The following is a 19,244-nucleotide window of genomic DNA, read 5'->3' as shown; positions in this document are numbered from 1 at the left end:
GAAAAGTCAAGTGGGAATTACTAGTTAATTTAACACCATCGACCTACTGGACTCCTTACTCTGATTAGCATGCAGTATCAACTGAAGAAGCCCAAATATCACTTACCTGGGAAACAACTAACAGTTTTAGAGAAACTTTATAATTTATGATCATTATTAAACTGATGAAATACTGCTTTTCACAACAATATACAATTAGGTGTGAGATCTGAGTCTAAGTGGCTTGAACTACTTCATTAGCAGTATTTACTGAGCACTAAGAGCTCAGTTCAATTTTGTTTCTCCCTAGAAAATGTCTTCCAAGGCCCTTTATGCTCTGGGATAATTTTGCTTAGCCTTCCAATAGCATTTTAAGATAGTCTTAGTTTCCTGTACTTTTGACCACTGTACTGTAGAAGGTCTTGGGGAAAGAGCTATAGAGCTCTTGACCAGTGTGACTCCAAGCTCCCATGTGCCTCCAGAGAACAAGCCATTGCCTGTGAAAGCAGGGGTAAAGCAATCCCCATTGCTGTGACACTGCCATGGACAGACAGAACTTCAATGCTGCTGCTGCACCAGTGGATTTGTGGTGGGATGTGATACCGATCTTGCTGCAAATCCAGCTCACACCTTAATGCAGGGACAAACTGCCTCTGCTCCTGGGAATTTACCTTCCTTAAGAGTCTGCCTTTCTCAGTCAAAGTATAATCTCCAGTTAAAAGATTTCTTAACTTAAGCACAAAGCATTGGCTTAACTCTTCCCTCTTTGACTGCAGATAGAGGCTTCTGTAACTTCAGGATGTCAGATCAATACTGAAAGCTTTTAAAAATTCCACAGCACGTTTACCATCTTCTCTGTCTCCCTTTCCTTTGCACTGGCCTTTTAAGCAAGAGAAAATAAACCAGAGAAAAGCTGCTGATTTACTTCCCAGTCCAGAGTCCCTCACTCACTCACTCTGCCAATACCCATTTACTGGTGCCAGCACTAGTGTGTGAAACAAGCTGCTCCTTCTGCTGCATTCAGGATTTCTGCCACAGCTTCTGTGCCCTCTGTGCCCTCAAAAGGACTTAGAAAAAAGACCAATCTGCCATTAAAAGCTTGGTTCAAAAAAGCCTTTGAATAAACACAAAAGCCACAGTGCCTCACCATTTTTGTGCTCCCAGCCTTTCCACATTAGACGTGGAGAAGGGGGAATATGTTCTGTGCAAGGTAATCCCTGGGAAGGTGGCATTGATAATCACCATTTAATTTCTGTTCATAAAACCTGCAAGTGTTGCTAAATCAGCAGCAGCAGTGTTATCCACTATGGGAGAAAATGGAAGATGGTCAAAGCAAAAGCTAAAGTAAAATGAAGCACTGCCCTTCCTAAGGTGCAGAAACTGGCCTGCTAAGAATCAATGGACAGAGCTGCCTGATAAATCTCCCCCTTCAGTCATCTCCTCAGTGCCTAAGTTGCAGATGTCAGCAGCGCTGATGAAGGAGATTAAATGGGTTTAGAGGGACTTTGTGGAACAAATGTAATGGATTCCAAAGATTGCTGCTTAGGGCCTCGCGTGCTGGAGTCACTGCATACCAAACAGCACTCTGGGAACAACTGCTGTGATCTGCACTTTGTATTTCCCCAAGTTGGCTTCCCAAAAGGCCAGGACAGTCTCCTGCTCTCCACAAGTACAGAATTCACAATTGGCTATATTATAACTTATTTACTTTCTACCTATTTCTACTTTCTGTATATTAAAAACAAAATTAAAAAGGCTCTCAGCTCAAATATGCTGTCCCCCTTCTTTCCCCTTCCCATACCCCCATCACAAAAACATGCATCACATTTTCCCTGTGCTAAACAAGGACTGTAACTGAGAGATACGGGTAAGAACTTCAGGCATTCTTTTACTCAACAAAGTATTTACCAGATCCATGCCTGAACAGCAGTATTACCAGGATTCAATTCATTCAAGTCTGATTCAGCACCGAAATCACTGATAGAACTCACATTTGCTTTGCTGATGCAGCACGAAGCAGAAGAAAGACCAAAGCAAGCCTTCAGCTCTTAAACACCAAGCTTGGAAGAGCGTTGAGAGAAGCCCCACCTGAGCCTGGCTAGATGCCACATGCACAGAAAGGCACTCCCAGGCTGTCCCAGCAGGCACAGAACTGCCCAGGCACCAACCACTGCTGCCAGCTGGCTGAACCCAAACTGAAGCACCAGAGCCTTGGAGCCACGAACCAGCTCAGTGTGCTGGGTGTGCCCTGCAAGTGCAACACACCTGATGCACTGCAGCTCGGGGCTGAAGGAGCCCAGGAGCAAACCCAGCTCAGCTCAGGTACCAACCTCCCGCCCAGAGCACTGTGCAGGATGTGGGAGATGTGCTCTGCACACCAAAACCTGCAGGAGCCCTTTAGGAAGTTCTCAGCCTCTGGTTCTCTGGAGAACCCTTCGCAGTTGGTGGATTTTGGGCACTTTCTGTGGTTATCTGGCCACCAGACAACTCAAGATCTGAAATAAAAGGGAACCAAACCCTTTACCCTAGCAGGCAGAACCACCTATTGGTAAGGAAGATGTCCTAGAATTTTAATAATTTTTCCTGAACTGTGAAGGCTCTGTGAAGAGTTCATACAAAATACGCACGCTGTGCTTTCTACATAAATGAATTACAAAATTAGCACTGATTTATGAGTAGTAAATGTAACAAATGGATGGACTCATCCATCAAACTCTAATTGCTCCTAAGAATTCAGTATAAGCACCAAAGCTTCTGCAGTAGGCAGCCAAAATTGTTCTTGGGCTTCACAGAAAGTGGCTTGACAGAAAGTTCCCAGCCCTAAATCCTGCCCCACAAATAATCCCAAGCCAGTGCTCTCCCCCCCAGAAAAAAACCAAACCCCTTAAATAAACAGATGAAACCATAGAAGTATCTTCATCACTCAGAACTGTTAGCTCTGTGTTACAACCTTGCCTGAAGTGAGAAAGCAACTACTCCCAAGACAGTGATTCCAGAACTGGATATACCTACCCACACACCCCCAAACTCATGCTCTTGCTGGGAAATGTGAATGAGAAACCCAAGACTCAGGCTACAGCTGGCATTTTTCCCCTTCTACCTTACACAATCAAGTCTGAAAAAATCCAAGGAGCTGCAGCACGGGAGCACTGTGCCAGATCCTACTTCCATGTTCTGTGAAAGCAACAAAGCCTCAGCTCCCTGCCTTGGCCATGCCAGCACCTCTCTATGAAGTTACAGACACAAGGACAGATGGCCAACTCAAACGTGCCTTTCTGTGCTTCCTTTCAAACGGCTCTGGCACCACCAGATGGCATTCTCTGCCTGCCTGGTATAAATTACAACTTACAAGTAGCTGTAGCAGCGCCAAAAGCAATCACTTCCGCATCCTTTCTGGCACACTCTTTTCCAAACCTGGGATGCCCCTTTCCAGATGATGGATATCTGCTTGAAATCTACTAGAGAGGAAAAGAATCCCATGGAAAACGTAACTATGCAAATAATTCCAGTGAGGGAGTAAGAACAGTGATGTAGTCACGTGGAGTGCTGATAAGGCACTGGCAAGGACAGAACAAGAAAAATTTAAGTGTTTGTCACTGTGAATGTACATTTGTGACCATGGAGTCCAGATCCTCCTCTATCAGTGGTCTCTTCATGCAACTCCCCAACAATTTCAGTAATTGTTACTAAAATGTCAGAATTGTTAAAGAATCTGAAAGCACTAAAAATCTCAGGGCCAAACTTAAATGTTGAGATAACAGAGTTGTTCCTCACTGGATTTTCCTTCTGCCTCTATCCCTAAGGTATGCTTCTATTTTTCCCTTCACTGATGTCAATTTTCCTTAATCACTTGTGACTCTGTTTTAGATGGTTTTCACTACAGAAAAAAAAGCAGCAATCAAATATTGAGGTTTTATTTGTCTTGGTTGAGAAATTTAGCATCTTTGAAAGTAACATCAATAATTCCTATTAATTTTTCCCATGTAATTCTGTAATTTTGCCAGCCAACTCTTAATAACAGCAATCTTGTTATACTAATCACCAGTGTCCCTGAAAGATCCCATCACTGCTGACAAAATCCTATCATGTCTTATAAACTCATCCAAATCTGCCAGGAACATTTCTTGGAAGATGAATCTGTTTCTTCCTGGTGAACAGTGGAACCAAAAGCACCTACAGGGATGACAGAGGTGTTTCCTCTGCTGTCCTTCCCCTTCCTTCTGAGCTCACCAATTGCTCCAAGCCACAGGGCTGTAGCAGTGTGTGTGCACTGAGAACACCACCAGGGCTCCCGCTGCCCCAGAGCCGCGCTGCGAGTTTGCCAAGGAGAGACAAAGAAGCACCAGCAGCTGTAATGAGCTGGGAGCCTTCATCTACTTCCTCCTCTGCTTCTTTTTATTAGCTCATCCCTCCTCCTGCTACTGACTCCTCTATGTCACTGGCATCATGGATGTTATTGTTTCTCTTCTACTCTGCTCCCAGTTCATTTGATTTTGCTTCTTTTCCTCACTTACAAATTACTGCCTTAGGGGAAAGAAATGTTCTGACCCTCTGAGCCAGTCTGATCTATTTCAGTGCAGTGGTTGTTCATTTATTAAATCAAGTTCTCTCCTTGCTGCGACTGCTCCTCCTAAGTTTTTGATTTCCACAAAGCTGTTGTTTACTCCTGTGAGTAGTACAGACCATGATGGCAGTCGGCAGCAGTGGATCAAACAGCTGACAAGCCTTTGCTCTCAAGCGCTGGTCAGCTGGAGGCCCAATTCAGTACCACAGTGGCAGGCACAGAGCAGGATCTGGACCAGAGAATGGGAGCACTTGACAGGGAAAGTCACTGCAGGTTACCTTTCATGGACAGAGGTAGGAAAAATCCAAAGCATAGCAGCTTCCTTAGATCAGCAAATCTCTAACACTTTTTCACATGAGGGCTCCCTAAACCACCCCTGAGGCAGCCTAACTCAGATTTCACTTCCCACCCTAGGGGATGGGAACCTTCTCTGCCTCTCCAGGAACCACAGCACCAATGGCCTGAGTTTTCACCTTTGACAGCTCCTTGGTTAGCATTTTTTTCCTTCTAGACCTAACTTTTCCACTGATTTCACTTCTTGTCAGGTTATTTCTGCTTTCATCAATGAATTAAACAAAATAGACTAATCTGATATAAAAAGTAAGCACTCACAAAATGTGAGATTTGAAGAGGAATCTCATCAAAATTTATTTTCATCCCTTAAGCTTTAAAAATCTCTTCTTCCTCACACAAACAAATACATTTTCTAGAAAAACTAATGTAATGGGTTCTCTATACAACACAAACCTGTTGATCAACAGTTCAAAGATTTTCTAAGGAACAACAAGGTGCAGGATATGGCATGCATCCATCATCACCTAAAATTCAGAAAACAAGAATCAAAAGCCAAACTAAAAATGATAATAATTATGAATTAATCTGATTCTGTCCAAGTTCTGTAAAGTGCAGCAAACCCCAATAGCATGTTTTTTCCAGCAGAAATGCACTGGCAGGCTGCTAATTTTTCCAGGCATCAGAGGAATACTAAGGAACAGAAATTTTAATTATAAATGCAAACACATTAAAACACTGTGGACGTTTAACAAACATGAGGGCATCCGTATTCCCTCCTATGTGCCACATAAGAGATGAAGACAGCCCCCAAGAACTCAGCCTCAGAGGTGCAGCAGGAATTTTCTTATTGATGCTGCTAACTGTGCATCCCTGAGATACATTCCTATCCCCACAGGAGTCAACAGCACACAGCCCAGTTTACTTACTCAGCTTTTTAAGACACTGAATGTACTCACTGGCCTTCACAGAAACAAGTCACATTGAATTTTAGTGCCTTGCACTTTTCTGTACACACATAGCAACACATTTTAACTTGCCCCCTTTGCTCCTCTCTACCAACACCTCTCTGTAAATGTGCAATCCAACAGCAACCAAGAGCCCTAGGATCTCATGACAAGTCAGATGGTGCTTGTAAATGCTTCAGTGCCTTTGAAGAAATGGTCTGTGGACAAGGCCAGTGGTAAAACTGTAACAGGCACAGGAGTAATTTTGCTACCAATAATTAATTAGCTTAACTAACATGATCAGCAAACAGCAGCACCAAGTAAGGAAACACAGACTGGTTGATTTGCCTGCTGGAAAGGCACAGGGGCTGGGAGGGAAGCAGCACAGCTCACTGACTCCTCCATCCCTGCCATCACTGCAGCTGCTCTTGCACACTGGGTAAGGCTGGAGCTGTGTGAGCTCTGTGTCTGTACACACTGCACCGGCCACACGCCGCTGGCGGCAAACTCTGCACAACTGGTGCGGGGGCAGAAAGGCAGCGTGATGCTCATCGCTGATCCAGAAACACACGACAAATGCCCCCGCCCTTGGCCTCCCTTCTGAAAATGGAAAGAGCAAGAGAAAGGAGATGTCTCTTGCCCATCTGCAGCACACCACAGTACACTCAATGAAAAGGTCAGCATGTTGCTCTAGAGGCAGAAATAACCCAACTCGTTATAATGCCATCAATACTTTGTAGGTGCTCTAGAGTAAAGAGAAGAGATCCACACAGGCTCTTGTTTCTCCCACAAACTGCAAACATCACTTTTGCACTGGATCATATTTGAGCTGCTGAAACGGTCCCTAGTCTGGATTTAAGTTTTTCATGTACTGTACTTCAGGTGGGAGTTCAGCAGACACTCTGTCCACAGTATACAGTCTTATTTGAAATCCAGAACACTGTAATTCCCTCCTAGCTGATCTACAGTTAGGAGAAAACAGAATGTAGTTTGGGTGTTTCAAACTTCACCTCCATTTCAAGTGGCACTTGACATTTTCTACAAGAACAATGGAATAAAGCAAATGCTGAAGGACTTTCTTAGGCTTGATAAGCACTACTTGAATTTTGACTACTTGGCCAGGTTTTGGCTGGAATCAAGTTAGTTTTCCTCCTAGTAGCTGGTGCAGTGCTGTGTTTTGCATTCAGGACTATGATTAGCCAAATTCCATGTGGTATATACCAACACTGTTTGCCTTTTCTATGGAAAAAAACCCTAGAGCTCTCACTTCTTAGGATCAACTGACTGGTTCTTGATTCAGTATTCCAGTCTTATTAGAGTAGCTCTACTAAGCCTTCCAAACACTACAACTGCCTGCTGCAGTATTTAGATACAGCAAGTTGTACGTCTATTTCTTTGCATTAAGTACTCTATTACATTTTGTTTTAAACACTTCTAATAACTGAAAAATGTTACACAGCAAGTTCTTTCCCTATATGCAATATGAAGTTGCTATAGCATTCCTGTAACCAAAATTGCCTAAGAGTACAAAGCAAGGTCAGGCTTTGGTTTAGCACTTGGGAACTTGTGAGCAGGTTGTTCTGGACGCTCCCTCTCCCACAGGCAGGAGTAGCAGAACACAATGAGCTTCTTCTGGCTCCACCAAACTCCTTTCTGACTGGTTTTAAGACTAAAAAGAGGCTTCATGCTGGCATTCTCACTTGGAGCCAAAGTTTAATACCGAGTGAATAAGGACTTTGTTTTAGAAGGTGCTCCTGCTTTGTGTTTTGCTGAGAGACTGAAACACTTTGCAAAAACTGCTGTATGGGTATTGTCTGATTTCAATACTTCTGAAACCAAGGGAAAAAAGAGCAAGAACATTGTTTCTTTTCCACACAGAGAACTTGTGTCCGTGTAAGCTTCTCCCCACTATCTTATTTCACATCTGCTATAATTTGGAGGTTCTGTCCTTACTTATGCTATTAAATGATTATATTGATCTATCCTAAGCTAAGTAACCCAAAGGAGAGTTCAGATCCCACTTTGAAATCTGACTGAAACATTACAGGTGTGGATTATACCTGAGGATTGAGAAAAGCAAACCCAGTACAAGAAATACTTCCTTCTCCCTTTTCCCACCAAAAAGAAGTCATAAATTTTAAGACTCCAAGATGCCAGGGCCTGAACTTAGGTTCAGTGACTTTTAAAATTTCTCTAATATGCTGTGACTTTCAGGAGATTGCTCTCGGAAAAGCCTTTTTATGACCTGGCTTTTATTTCAGCTCTCTGCATAAAGTTTCTATTTAGAAAAGTTTCAAATGTATTTAGGTGCAAGAGGCAGTTTCTCCTCTCTGGTTTTTTTTTTTTGGACTGAGTGGGATTGAAGAAGGGCTGTGTTGCTCAGGGCATTCCTTCTCCTTCACTGCCTCATCCAGACAGACAACGATACGCTGTATTTGTTCTAATACATCTTTGTCGGCCACACAGAGTAGTTTAAGAGTGCTGTTTGTGAAGAATGCTTTGGTCTGCATTACTGCAGGCTAGGAAAGCTGTGCTTACAAATTCTAATGGAGAAGGATATAGAGCTATTTTTAGTTTATATATTGCAAGGTTTTGGATAGGCAGTAATACAGTCATGTAAGAGCTTTAAATACTGGTGATAGAATCATAGAAATGTATGGCTGGAAGCTCTAAGACAAGATTAATTACATATGTTTATATGTGCTTCTGAATATAGTTACATTTAGACATTCTCCCTAATTTTCCTAAATACTCCTTGTCATGCTCCAAGGGGCACCAAAATCTGACTGTCCCCTCTGAAGGACCCCCGCTTTGTTTTCCCCAACATTATGGCATTTGACCTTTTCAAGGAAACTGCTGAATAGCACTGGATTGAGAGGTTTATTTAGTCTCAAGATTAGAAAATTCAACTCTTTGAGAAATTTCAGTACGCTTCCTAATTCAAAACACATGGCCTTCTTCCTCATTATCTTTTCTGCTGCCTTTTTGATCTAAAGAAGAAACTAGATTTGTTTAATGTGGTTTGTGCTCAGCAAATCTGCGCTGATCATTCTTCACAACCTTATTCTGGTTGTTGAGGCACAGAAACCAAATGTTGTCAAATGTAACATGGTACCTGTCTGAATTACCCAGTTATTCACACCTAGACTTGACTCTTCAGGTCCTCATCCTTCATCTTTGATCTCTGCCAGCCTGGTAGGCCCTAAACTGTTCCCTCCACAAGTTCTTTACAGTAAATGCTATCGAGCTCAGAAATAGCTTGGACACAAACTCCTTAATAATACAAAGAAATTCACATGGCTGAAAATCAAGCTTGAGTTAATGTACCCCAAAAGACTTGAAACTTATTTTCAAGTCACCAACTTGGTTCTCTATTACTCTTCTTATAATTGTTCTATCCAACTGACAAATTTCACAGTAACAAACAGAATATTAGGCCAACTAGAAATGCCTGTGAGAAGAAAATCCACAAGTCACACACAGAGAATTTTGCTGGATGCAGCTGCCCCAACAGCATCAACATGCTTCATGTGACAAAAACCTGACAGACAAACCACAGAAGGAGGAAACTAAATCATGAGCTGAAAAAAGAAAGGCAGAAATGGTGAAAGACAGAATCCCAGATGATTTCTAAATGTTTAGAGTCCACATATATTTCCAAAAAAAGCACAAACTGTAATTATAATACACAATCTATGATAATGTATTATTTATATATTTTAGGTTTTGGCTTGCTATTTTATTCAGTTTATAAAATGTATTCATACATTAAATCAATCAGCACTTAATATAGGCTAAGCTGCATAGATTACTAAATACTTTCTCAGTCTTCAGGGATAATTTGATACAATCACAAATGTTAGATTTTCATTAGCCTGAAGCTGAAATGCATAATTGAATACAGCATAATTCTAGATAGAATTTCTTAAAAAAAGAAGAGCTTGGTTTAATGAAAATGAAAATGGTACCACTCTGCCTAGAAGATGCTTTTCTATGGCTCTTGAAACTATTTTTCCCTATTTTGTATTTAGAAAAATGAGACAAGTTTACAATACGAGCAGAGATTTTACAGTGTCAGGTGGCTCTTCAAGAGAGCTTCACTTCCCTCCACCTTTGAAAGGCTTGTTTTTCTTTTAAGAAAAAACCAAACAAGAAACCTTTCAGTGAAACAAAGTTTGAGAGACGGGGCATCTAAAATTTAACAGAAACCAGAGCCAATCTGCTTTTGGTTACAAGACTGTATTGACTGCAAAGTGGGAGGTACATGACATGAGCCTCTACATAATGAAACAGATGGGGACCTAATATTCATCCCAAGTTATAGTCTGACTCATGCACTGATGCAGCCATTTAACATCTATGAATTGGAGCCCAACTGCATTAGGTGCTCCTGCAACTCTGTCTGGATGGGACTGGTCAAAAGCTGTGTGGACCCTGACTCAGACGCACAGTGGCATCCCATGGCAACGTCCTAGTCTGCATGTCCTGTCCCCAGCAACCAGGATGGAAAATGAGACCCTGAAATGCCAGGTATCCTCAATGCTGAAAGTGAAACGTGACATATTTCATGTAGTGTGGTCAAAGAGCTCAGGTGCTTCATTTTAAGTCCTGCTAATTTCTAGAAAAACTCAGTAAATACCATTAAGAATTCAGTATATATGACAATAATGCACAGTTCATTAAGTGGCCACAGAAAATGTTTGCCATGTGATTGTTGAAGATTCTATGCTTCTCTTTTTCAGGGAAAGTTCCAATGTGGCACCCAGTTTCACTAAACCACTTCTACTCATTGCCTAATAATTACAAAACTAATTACCAAGTTATTAAAATGCTGCTTCATAGAGGCCTGCAAAATCCAACGTATTCTTATGAAGACTGTTAACAATGTTTTCTTTAGGATAAACATCTCAAACGAATGTCAAAGGACTAATGATGTCTGAACATATCCCAACTTACTATTTTGTTGCAGGTGATTACATCAAAGACAGTTTTTTCACTTTGAGCAGATTTCTGAAAACATGCCAATAGAAAAATAAACTTTAAAAATCTACATTCTGGAGTTCATTCAATTTCTTTGATATCTTAGATCTACAAGAAGACTAAAATGCTGAAAGGAAACTAAAAGGGAATAAGGCATCAGTATCCCAGCAGGTAAATCTCCTACCATCATCAATCCTCTACAGGTCAATGTTTTTAGCAGTCCCTAAGTGTTCTTGCATGTGTGACTAAATTTATAATGTGCATGCTATACCTGGAACTGACTCCATCCCCATGGACCTGGAGCAGCCTGATGGAGCAGCCTGGTGGGCATCAAAACAGATGCCCACACGCTTGTCTCCCACTAAGTCCAATCAAACATGCAGATACCTTTCCCACCTGCAAAATACACACCCAAATCAAAAGCACAGCCCTTGAGTACTCCCTTTCCCAAGTGCATAAAGCACCTGTAGTGAAGCCACACTGTTCTCTTTGATCCAAAAGCACTGAAATTAGGATGTCTTAACTGATTGCTTCACACACCCAAATGTGAATTGCCTTGGCCTGAGGGAGATACTGTCCACACTTCTGCTGCAAGAGAGGCCTTTCTGGGTCCCTATTTAAAAGGAATCCTTCCTTGAAGCAATATGTGAGAGCACAGGTGGGCCTCACACTGCAGCCCAGTGATCGCACAGGTAACCCAATGGAGAGGAGATCTGAACTACAGCTCAGCTTGGCCCTGCTCCTAAGGACTGACAGCACATTTCATACTCACCAGTTACTATATGAAATGCACCCAACTGCAAATTCTGGTCTGACATCAGAATTCTGGGCTCCTTTTCCTACCATCAAGTTACTAACCTCTGGAGAAGGAAAGGATTAATACATGTCCTTCTTAGCCCATTCCTTTTATGTTAAGGAAGTGCTCTACAGCTGCTGAGCTGCCCTGCTGTGACCCTCCTCCCCAGTACAGGATTACAGCCGCTGGGAGGACCAAAGGAAACAAAAGTTCAAGATGCCTTTGTTGTTTCCAGCCGTTGCCACCTTGGTCTCTGCCGCTGCCATCATCTGGTCTTTCTACAGCCCTGTGATGTTTTGCAAAGGCCATTGTCCAACTGTGTCTTCAAAGGAGGAACAGGCAATGTCAGCGGCATAACACTGTACAGTGCACTAATATACATGAATGAATGATTGAAATAATTTTCTACTACCATGACAGTTCAGTTCTAAATAGCAGCTAATCAAAGTTCAGATTTCCTGACAGGATTTTATTGCATAAAGGTAGTTGTTTATTGATCCCCTTCATTAAAAAAAAAAAAAAAAAAAAAAAAAAAAAAAAAAAAAAAATTTACTTCAAATTTCTCCAAATAGTCTAGAGGGTACAATGCTGAAGTATGCTGGTTATGTACTTAGAAGTAGCATGTGAAAAATAAAACACAAAGGTTTTTTAATACAGAATATTTTTAATAGGGAAAGATATAAATTGAAAGCCCTACAAAATCTGCAGTAGTATTTTCTTGTCAAGCTACTTAAAACAATCCCTAAACAGACAACATTTCTGTCAAGTCCAATCTTACTGATAGCAGTGGGCCCTTCTGAAAGAAAAAGGAAAACTGAGTTACTAATGTCTATATTTAAGTGTAAAACTATCCATGAGTTATAATTTCACTATCTTTTCTGGGAACCAAATGAAGTAAAACCTTTCCTTGTAACTGACAACGTTGAAATAACATTCCTCACAGCAAACCAGCAATGTGCAGGCACTCCAGATCAAACCCTCTGACCAGGAGCCATCCCATTTGAATCACAAAGCATAAAAGCAGTGAGAGAGTCCTCAAACCTGCCCAAACACCTCCAGCAGGTGCCACACCGTGTCATTTATTCATCCATTGTGCTTCTCACAATGCCAAACACCTCCCAGCACACTCAGTTACTACCTGAATTAAAAGAAAGAACACAGCCTCATGCTGTGAGACAAGTTGACTAAAGCAACTACAAACCACTGAAAAGAGCTGTGTAAAATCCTTACCAATGAAAACAGGATTGGCTGATATGCCTCCTCATTATTTATCACTGCTGCTGGAGTGTCTTAAAATAAGCCATTTAAACTAACCTGGCGTTGAATTTGTAATGAATTGCAGACTAGACTCAAACCAGTCCTAAACAATTGTCCCTGCAGGAAGCTCTTGTGACCACTGAAATAGTCTCAAGATGGAGGTGTTCTGTCTTGGAGGGAGGAACAAGCTCAAAAAGTAAAAAAATATAGGTTAGAGAGGTAGGAAGAAAGCAAACTGCTTTTCTAATTATCTCTGTCAAGGCTAGTTAATGCAAAAAAGGCTCCTCTTAAAGATAGAAAGCATGTGGGAAGTAGAAAAGTGTAAGGTTTTAGTAAGTCTGAAGGTTGCACAATTGAATTTGATAAACTGACATTTTCCTAGGAAGTTTAAAATTTCAGAAGATAAACACATAATAAAAATAAACCTAGTTCAGCAGCTTTTGCTCTGCAAAATTTTATGCCTTTGCTCCAGAAAGAAAAACCATACTCATGTCTCATGCCTTGCAGAGCACAGTCAGTACTCCCTTTCCTGTTTATACTCTTCCTCAATACTTTCAAAAGCTACGTGAGAAATACAAGGCAATGTTAGACTATGGAAAATACCTCTTCATGTAATTTATGGTTCTGCTGACAGAAAAGAAATGTAGTGACTGGTCAATGGGGAAATGGCTTCCAACTGACAGAGGCAAGTGAGTGTAAGATTAGATATTAGTGAGAATTGTTCCCTGTGAGGCTGGTGAGGTCCTGGCACAGGCTGCCCAGAGAAGCTGCGGCTGTCCCATCCCTGCAAGCGGCCACAGGCTGGTTGGATGGGGCTCTGAGCAACGTGGTCTAGAGGAAGGTGTCCCTGCCCAGGGCAGGGAGTACAATGAGATCATCTTTAAGATGCCTTCCAAACCAAACTGTTCTACAAAGTCACATGAATTTCATGAATCTAGTGTGATTCTATGAAGTCCCACCAGAAACATGTTTTTCTACAAGCTTCAAGTCTACCTTATCAATCAGGAACAGTAGAGACAAGTACTGCACACCAAGAAACCAAAGGACACTTTCTGCAGTAGCTGGATGGCTTCAGTCATCTCCCCCCTTTCTGACTCTTTAAACCATGACATTATCCCATTTCCACAACAAAAGTTCTGAGAACTTCCAGCTTATCAGTTTCTATTTATTCAGGTTGTTTCCTTTTTTTTTTAAATCTTGAATAAACTGATAGATTACTAATTTCTGACTCTTAAGTATCTGCTGGTAAAAGCAGAAATAGACTTAGATCTATGTTTCTCTATTCTTCATGTCATTGCTGCCACTTGGAACAATCCTGGATGCCAACTTTTAAGGAAATTGCTGGATCAGAGCCAGAACTGAACTGTGCACAGCTATTTCTGTTGTCAACGTTTTGATCCTCAAATGGCAAAGACAGCCGCAGTCCTGTGATCTGGGTACACCTAAACTGCAGACCAGATCTCCCATCTAGCCTGGCCCTGAGATAGCTCAGTTGCCTCCTAAGAGTGAATTGACCAGCCCAGAGGCTGGTCAGAGCAAAGACAGATTCACTTTTCACTGTTCACGCAGCAGTCTGGACACAAACACAAATTTCCATCAAATATCACTTTTCCGGTGACAGCACAAGCCTACATAGAGGAAATTATGATGAGTAGCTAGAAACGGAAAAGTATTAATTTGAAAGTAAAAACCGTACTTTTCTGCATTACAAATGCAGATGAGCTTTTCAAATCAGTACAGAAGCTTTAAATTCCAAAGCTGAAATTTCAAAAGGAGTTGGTTGGGAAATGAGCACTAAACCTCAGAACCTCAATTAGTGTTTAGTCACACAACTCCCTATGAAGCCAACAAAAATCCTACCCTGAAAGTTGGTTTTATTTCTCACCTCGACAGAAATAGTCTATTCACAATGACACAGATTGAATAATTAGTCAAAGCTACAGAATTCAGAGCTGTTGGCTCTCATGGATGGGTTACATCACATACTTGGTCTGCAGGCTGCCTTAGGCAACATGCAGAACTTTTTGTCCACTCTGAATAAATAAGCAGCACAGTATCTGGAAAAAATGTGGCCTTACCAGTGGTGTACCTCAGAACCAATTTGCTCATCAGAGACTCAAGGCTGTCCCCTCTATAATCTCAGTTCACAAAATGTCATGTGAAATCATGACTGACTATACCAGCACCAAGCACCACAGGTAAACACAGGTGACTTTTTCAAAGAACAAAAGACACTAAGGAAAAAACTGGAACCACGGTACCCATTTGTCTTACAGACAAGGACAATGAAGCCGCGGTGTTGGGCCATTTAAGCACGAGCATCTTGAGGACACAGCCCAGGACTTTGAAGCTGCCCAAACTATCACTTGGCAGAAGAGTGAACAAAGCAAAAATTGCAGTCATCTGCAATCTAAACCAAGCCTCATCAGATCTCTTACACACAAATATTTTTGTGTCTGGCTTATTCATTCACCAGGACTTTAAAGCATACAGGAGCCATCCCATCTGCATTTAGCCACCCGTGCCTATGTAAGCCACTCATCTTTGTCTCCTTAGGTCTGTAGGGGCTAGAAATGGTCATGGGGCAGCTCAGATAATCACTAACTGTAAAACTAGAACTGAACAGCTTTTACCTCTAGTTAAGTGGTCAAATTAGCAGACATAAATGTTTACAGTTAAGCAAAAGCAGGCTGACAGTTCCAGGGAATTTTCCAGCTTGACAGAGCATCTGAGCTACAGTGATATAAATGAAATCCATTCCAATTTGATAGATCGTGCCCATATTTTTTCCCTGCTACAGCTAAGAATAAAGCTGTTCTTTTCTACCCACAAATGCATCTGACCTCTAGAAACTATTACCCACTGTACAAAAACAGCCATATGTGTGACTTCTCTCAGTGCTGTCAGTTTGATTTCTTAGAGAAGCACATTTCCACCTAAAGAAAGAAGGAAGGATCCAAGCAGTTTTGCAGTCTCTCTAGCAGTCTCCCTACTTAGCTGCCAGTTTTCCTTGGTTATGTTCCCTGCTTTATCTCTGGGCAAAATCAAAATCACATTAATAAGCCACAACAATGATAGCTGCAAACCCTTACAGACTGCAACAGGTTAGCTACAGAGATGGGAGCTCTTTGTAGTGCTAATGAAGGGCTTTGGGTGGTTACATTCCTTGAATGCAAACTCCCATTTCTCTCCCGACTATCCTGAACAAGAAACTAAAGAAGAATCAACCTGCCCATACTGGGCCTAGAGTCAGCCTTTCATCTCTCTTATCACTCATGTTCAGCATTGGTGCTAATGTAGTTACTTCAGAGTCACAACACACTAAGTATTAGACTCCAGCCTCATGATTTTCAATTTAAATGATGCCAAGGGAGAAAAGAGGAAAAAAAAGAAAAGAGAACCATCTAGTTGAGTATTTTCATGACCATGATGGTGTTTGCTTCGTATGTTTTAATGGGGAAAAAGACGGCACACAGAACAATTTCTGACATCAACCGGCACCACTCAGTATGTCTCTAAAATGGAGCAGAGTTGGAAATCTTTCCATATTCTACTCTCCTCCAACAACAACAGGTTGGCTCAGTAAGGATTTTAGCACCTCTGCTCTCTGAAAAGATCCTATACTAATTCCTGTTACACAGCTGGTGTCAAAAAGGGCAGTTAAGTAAAACATCTCCTCATGAGTCCATGTTGGTCACAACATGCAGGTGCAGCATTAAAAACATGTTCCTAATGCCCCTCTCATGGTGTGCTGGCACTCTCAGAAGACAAGGGGGAACCTCCCAGGGTAACACAACTATTCCTCATCTTTTACTTGACAAAGTTGAAGTTGACAACTTGGCACTTTTGATTTCTCCTATCTGCAGGCTACAGAACATGCATGAAGCACCCCATGCCTGCCTTTGCACCTCCTAAAGATCTGGCAGCCACAAGGGTAGGGTGTCTGCCCGTAGTTCTCCCACATCTCCTGTGATCGCGGTAGCACAGTGCAAACCGGAGCACTGCTGAACAGACCCAGAGCAACTGCACTAAATTAGGGAGCCACTTTTGTATTTCTGGAGATGACTGTTTCCTTCTTGCCTCTTGCTGAGGCTTACTGCAGAGCAGGTTACCTGGTGGCCATACAGTGGTAAAAAACACTCAGCAGGAGTGAAATACTCAACTAACCTCAGCACCAGGCATAAGGGTAAGGGGCCAAGAAAGACAAAGGCTTGAATTTTGAAAAGCTTGAAAGGGAAAATTTTAAACCAACTGACTTGTGTGGTAGAATTACAAGCAACTAAAACTACCTTTTAGGCACAAAAGTCCCTAGGTTTTAGTTTGGGGTTTTGGGTTTTTTCAGTAGGAGAAAATACACTACAAACCCTGCCCACAATGTCTGCACAGGGAGACACAGGCTATTCAGAATTATTATTATATTGTTTTCAATTTAATGTTTTCCTAATTGCTTTCTTTCTAGCAATTTAGCCAGACCTCCAAACAGTGGCTGGAAAGCCTAGGCAAGGACCTGGACAAGCTGGAAACAACTCTTAAGACACATAGAACAGTCCAATGACAGCCACAGAACTCTCCCATCAGAGCTGGATTTTCATTTTCAAGGTTGTTTTACACATTAGATCATGCATCATCCACTGAATCAATGTCTCGGAAATATATCTGCAATCTCAGACACTTAACAAGAAATTCTTCTTTAAGAAGCACATCATCTGAAGCTAAAACATCTCAAAGGTGATGCAGTAAACTATTACAGTATGGGATATGAGGCAGAAAATACTAATTTTCATTTTATTTTAGAGGAGAACACAGCCACAAATATGAAGTTATTTCTTATGCTATGGGCAAAAACCCAGTAAAGGAAAAAAACCCACCAAATTCAGAATTCAGGTCCTTTTGGATTTCAACTATACTAAGAGCAAACATACCTTTTCCGCCAGGTTAAAAGAAAAAAATAACATCCCCAGGTCATACAAACAGCACTACAAAACAATGACAAGCTCTTCTGTGAGTGCATTACGAAGACAACACAAGGCAGAGGCTCTTCAGTGATGAACTGAACTCCAGAGATATAATCTAGTAAATACATTTAATGTGCAGTTATTTACCTGAGTAGCTTCTACTGTGAGCTTTGCACGTTTCTACTCACACTTATCTATTCCACAGTGGTATCATTGAGCCAAAAGGAAAACAAAAACCCACGAAGGACTGTTTCCCATGGTTATACTCAAATCCGTGTGAACCAAGTAACAGCACAAGTAGATTTGGGTCTCCAATGTTCCTCAAGGAAGAACATGATTTAAAAAACCACATGATCTGAAAGTCCTTCATGACAAGTGGAAAGAGGGACGCTTCCCAATGCCCAATTATAATGCGCCCCTTGATAACTGCAATGTTAAATCCTCTTTGTTACCATCTTTATTGGGCTACAAACAGTGACAGCAGTGTCCCACTGACACATGTGGGGTTCATCCTCCTATGGCAGTCAGCAGTACTGGAGGTGGATCCTGTCCTTCACCCAGATTCTGCCATGTCTCTAACCAAACCCAACAAGTCACCCCAACGTGATCCTGAGCAAGTCCTTTCAGGATGTGAGAACAGCAAGCTTCAAATATATTCTTTCTGCAAAGGAACAAGACCACGGGGCAAGAAAATCTTTTTGCTGTTCATGTGTTTTCAAAGCATTTTGAAATAGAATTGGTACAGAATCCCTTTCAAAATTATTTGAAAATAAGTCAGATAGGTTCAAAAATAGAACAAAACTTTAAACTTCCAATGTTCTTTTTTTTCCAGCAGTGAGGATATCACAAGGCAGATCTCTCCTGGAGCTTACAACACCGGCTCCCATCCCAGCTTGGTCACCTGCTGATAAGACTACAAAGAACTCTGATCCTTCTTTTTTCTAACTACGATAATCCAAAGCACTAAATTCCCAAGCACAGTGAAACCCATTCCAAGGCATTCCAAGGCATCAGTAACTGCAGGATTTATTGAAGTTGCACACAGATATTGCCTCTTCACCTCTTCTTCCCTTCCCTGCAATTCTACGCAAATTCCAGGTAGCACATGCTTCCTGGAATATAGAAAGTGTTAAAGAATAAAGGGAGGAAAAAGAGTTTAAAAACCCCCACCTTTCCAAAAATCATGAGAGGGAGTTGAATTAAGAAAACCTGTCAGGGCTAAATATCAGTACTGTTAAGACAGTTACACTAAGATAAAAACTGTGTTTGTAGCACTTGGATTCTCAGCACAGTTTACATTCATACAATTTCTCTTTCAGTTGGTAAGAATGGTTCAGATGGCAATGCTTAAGAAGTTTTTGGCTTATCATCTCCTTATGTCTTCCCCATACATCCAACTCCAAGGCGTGTGTGCGGGATGTCAGTTGGCTCTACTGCAGCCTTGAGTAAAATCTGAATTACGGCTCTGTAGCGAT

The 19,244-nt window shown here is 41.5% G+C and overlaps 1 protein-coding gene across 7 annotated transcripts in view; it reads left to right on the top strand.

The window, feature by feature from the left end:
• LOC131083953 (bifunctional heparan sulfate N-deacetylase/N-sulfotransferase 4-like) overlaps nt 1-19,244 on the top strand; it is a 139,861-nt gene that overhangs the window by 75,391 nt on the left and 45,226 nt on the right. Inside the window, exon 5 of one of the 7 annotated variants that reach the window (XM_058024969.1) lies at nt 10,868-10,919. The exons of 3 other annotated variants lie outside the window; for them this stretch is intronic. In XM_058024969.1, coding sequence (XP_057880952.1) covers nt 10,868-10,892 — 25 coding nt within the window. In that variant the 3' untranslated portion in view covers nt 10,893-10,919. Of the gene's footprint in view, nt 1-10,523; nt 10,779-10,867; nt 10,920-19,244 lie in introns of those variants that run through there. 3 more of the 7 variants (XM_058024974.1, XM_058024968.1, XM_058024972.1) reach the window with 3 other exon arrangements.

This window comes from Melospiza georgiana, chromosome 5 (genome assembly GCF_028018845.1).
Source record: "Melospiza georgiana isolate bMelGeo1 chromosome 5, bMelGeo1.pri, whole genome shotgun sequence".
Classification (NCBI taxonomy): Eukaryota; Metazoa; Chordata; class Aves; order Passeriformes; family Passerellidae; genus Melospiza; species Melospiza georgiana.
Note: the sequence above shows the minus strand (reverse complement) of the source record. Positions and strands in the feature narration are given on the sequence as shown.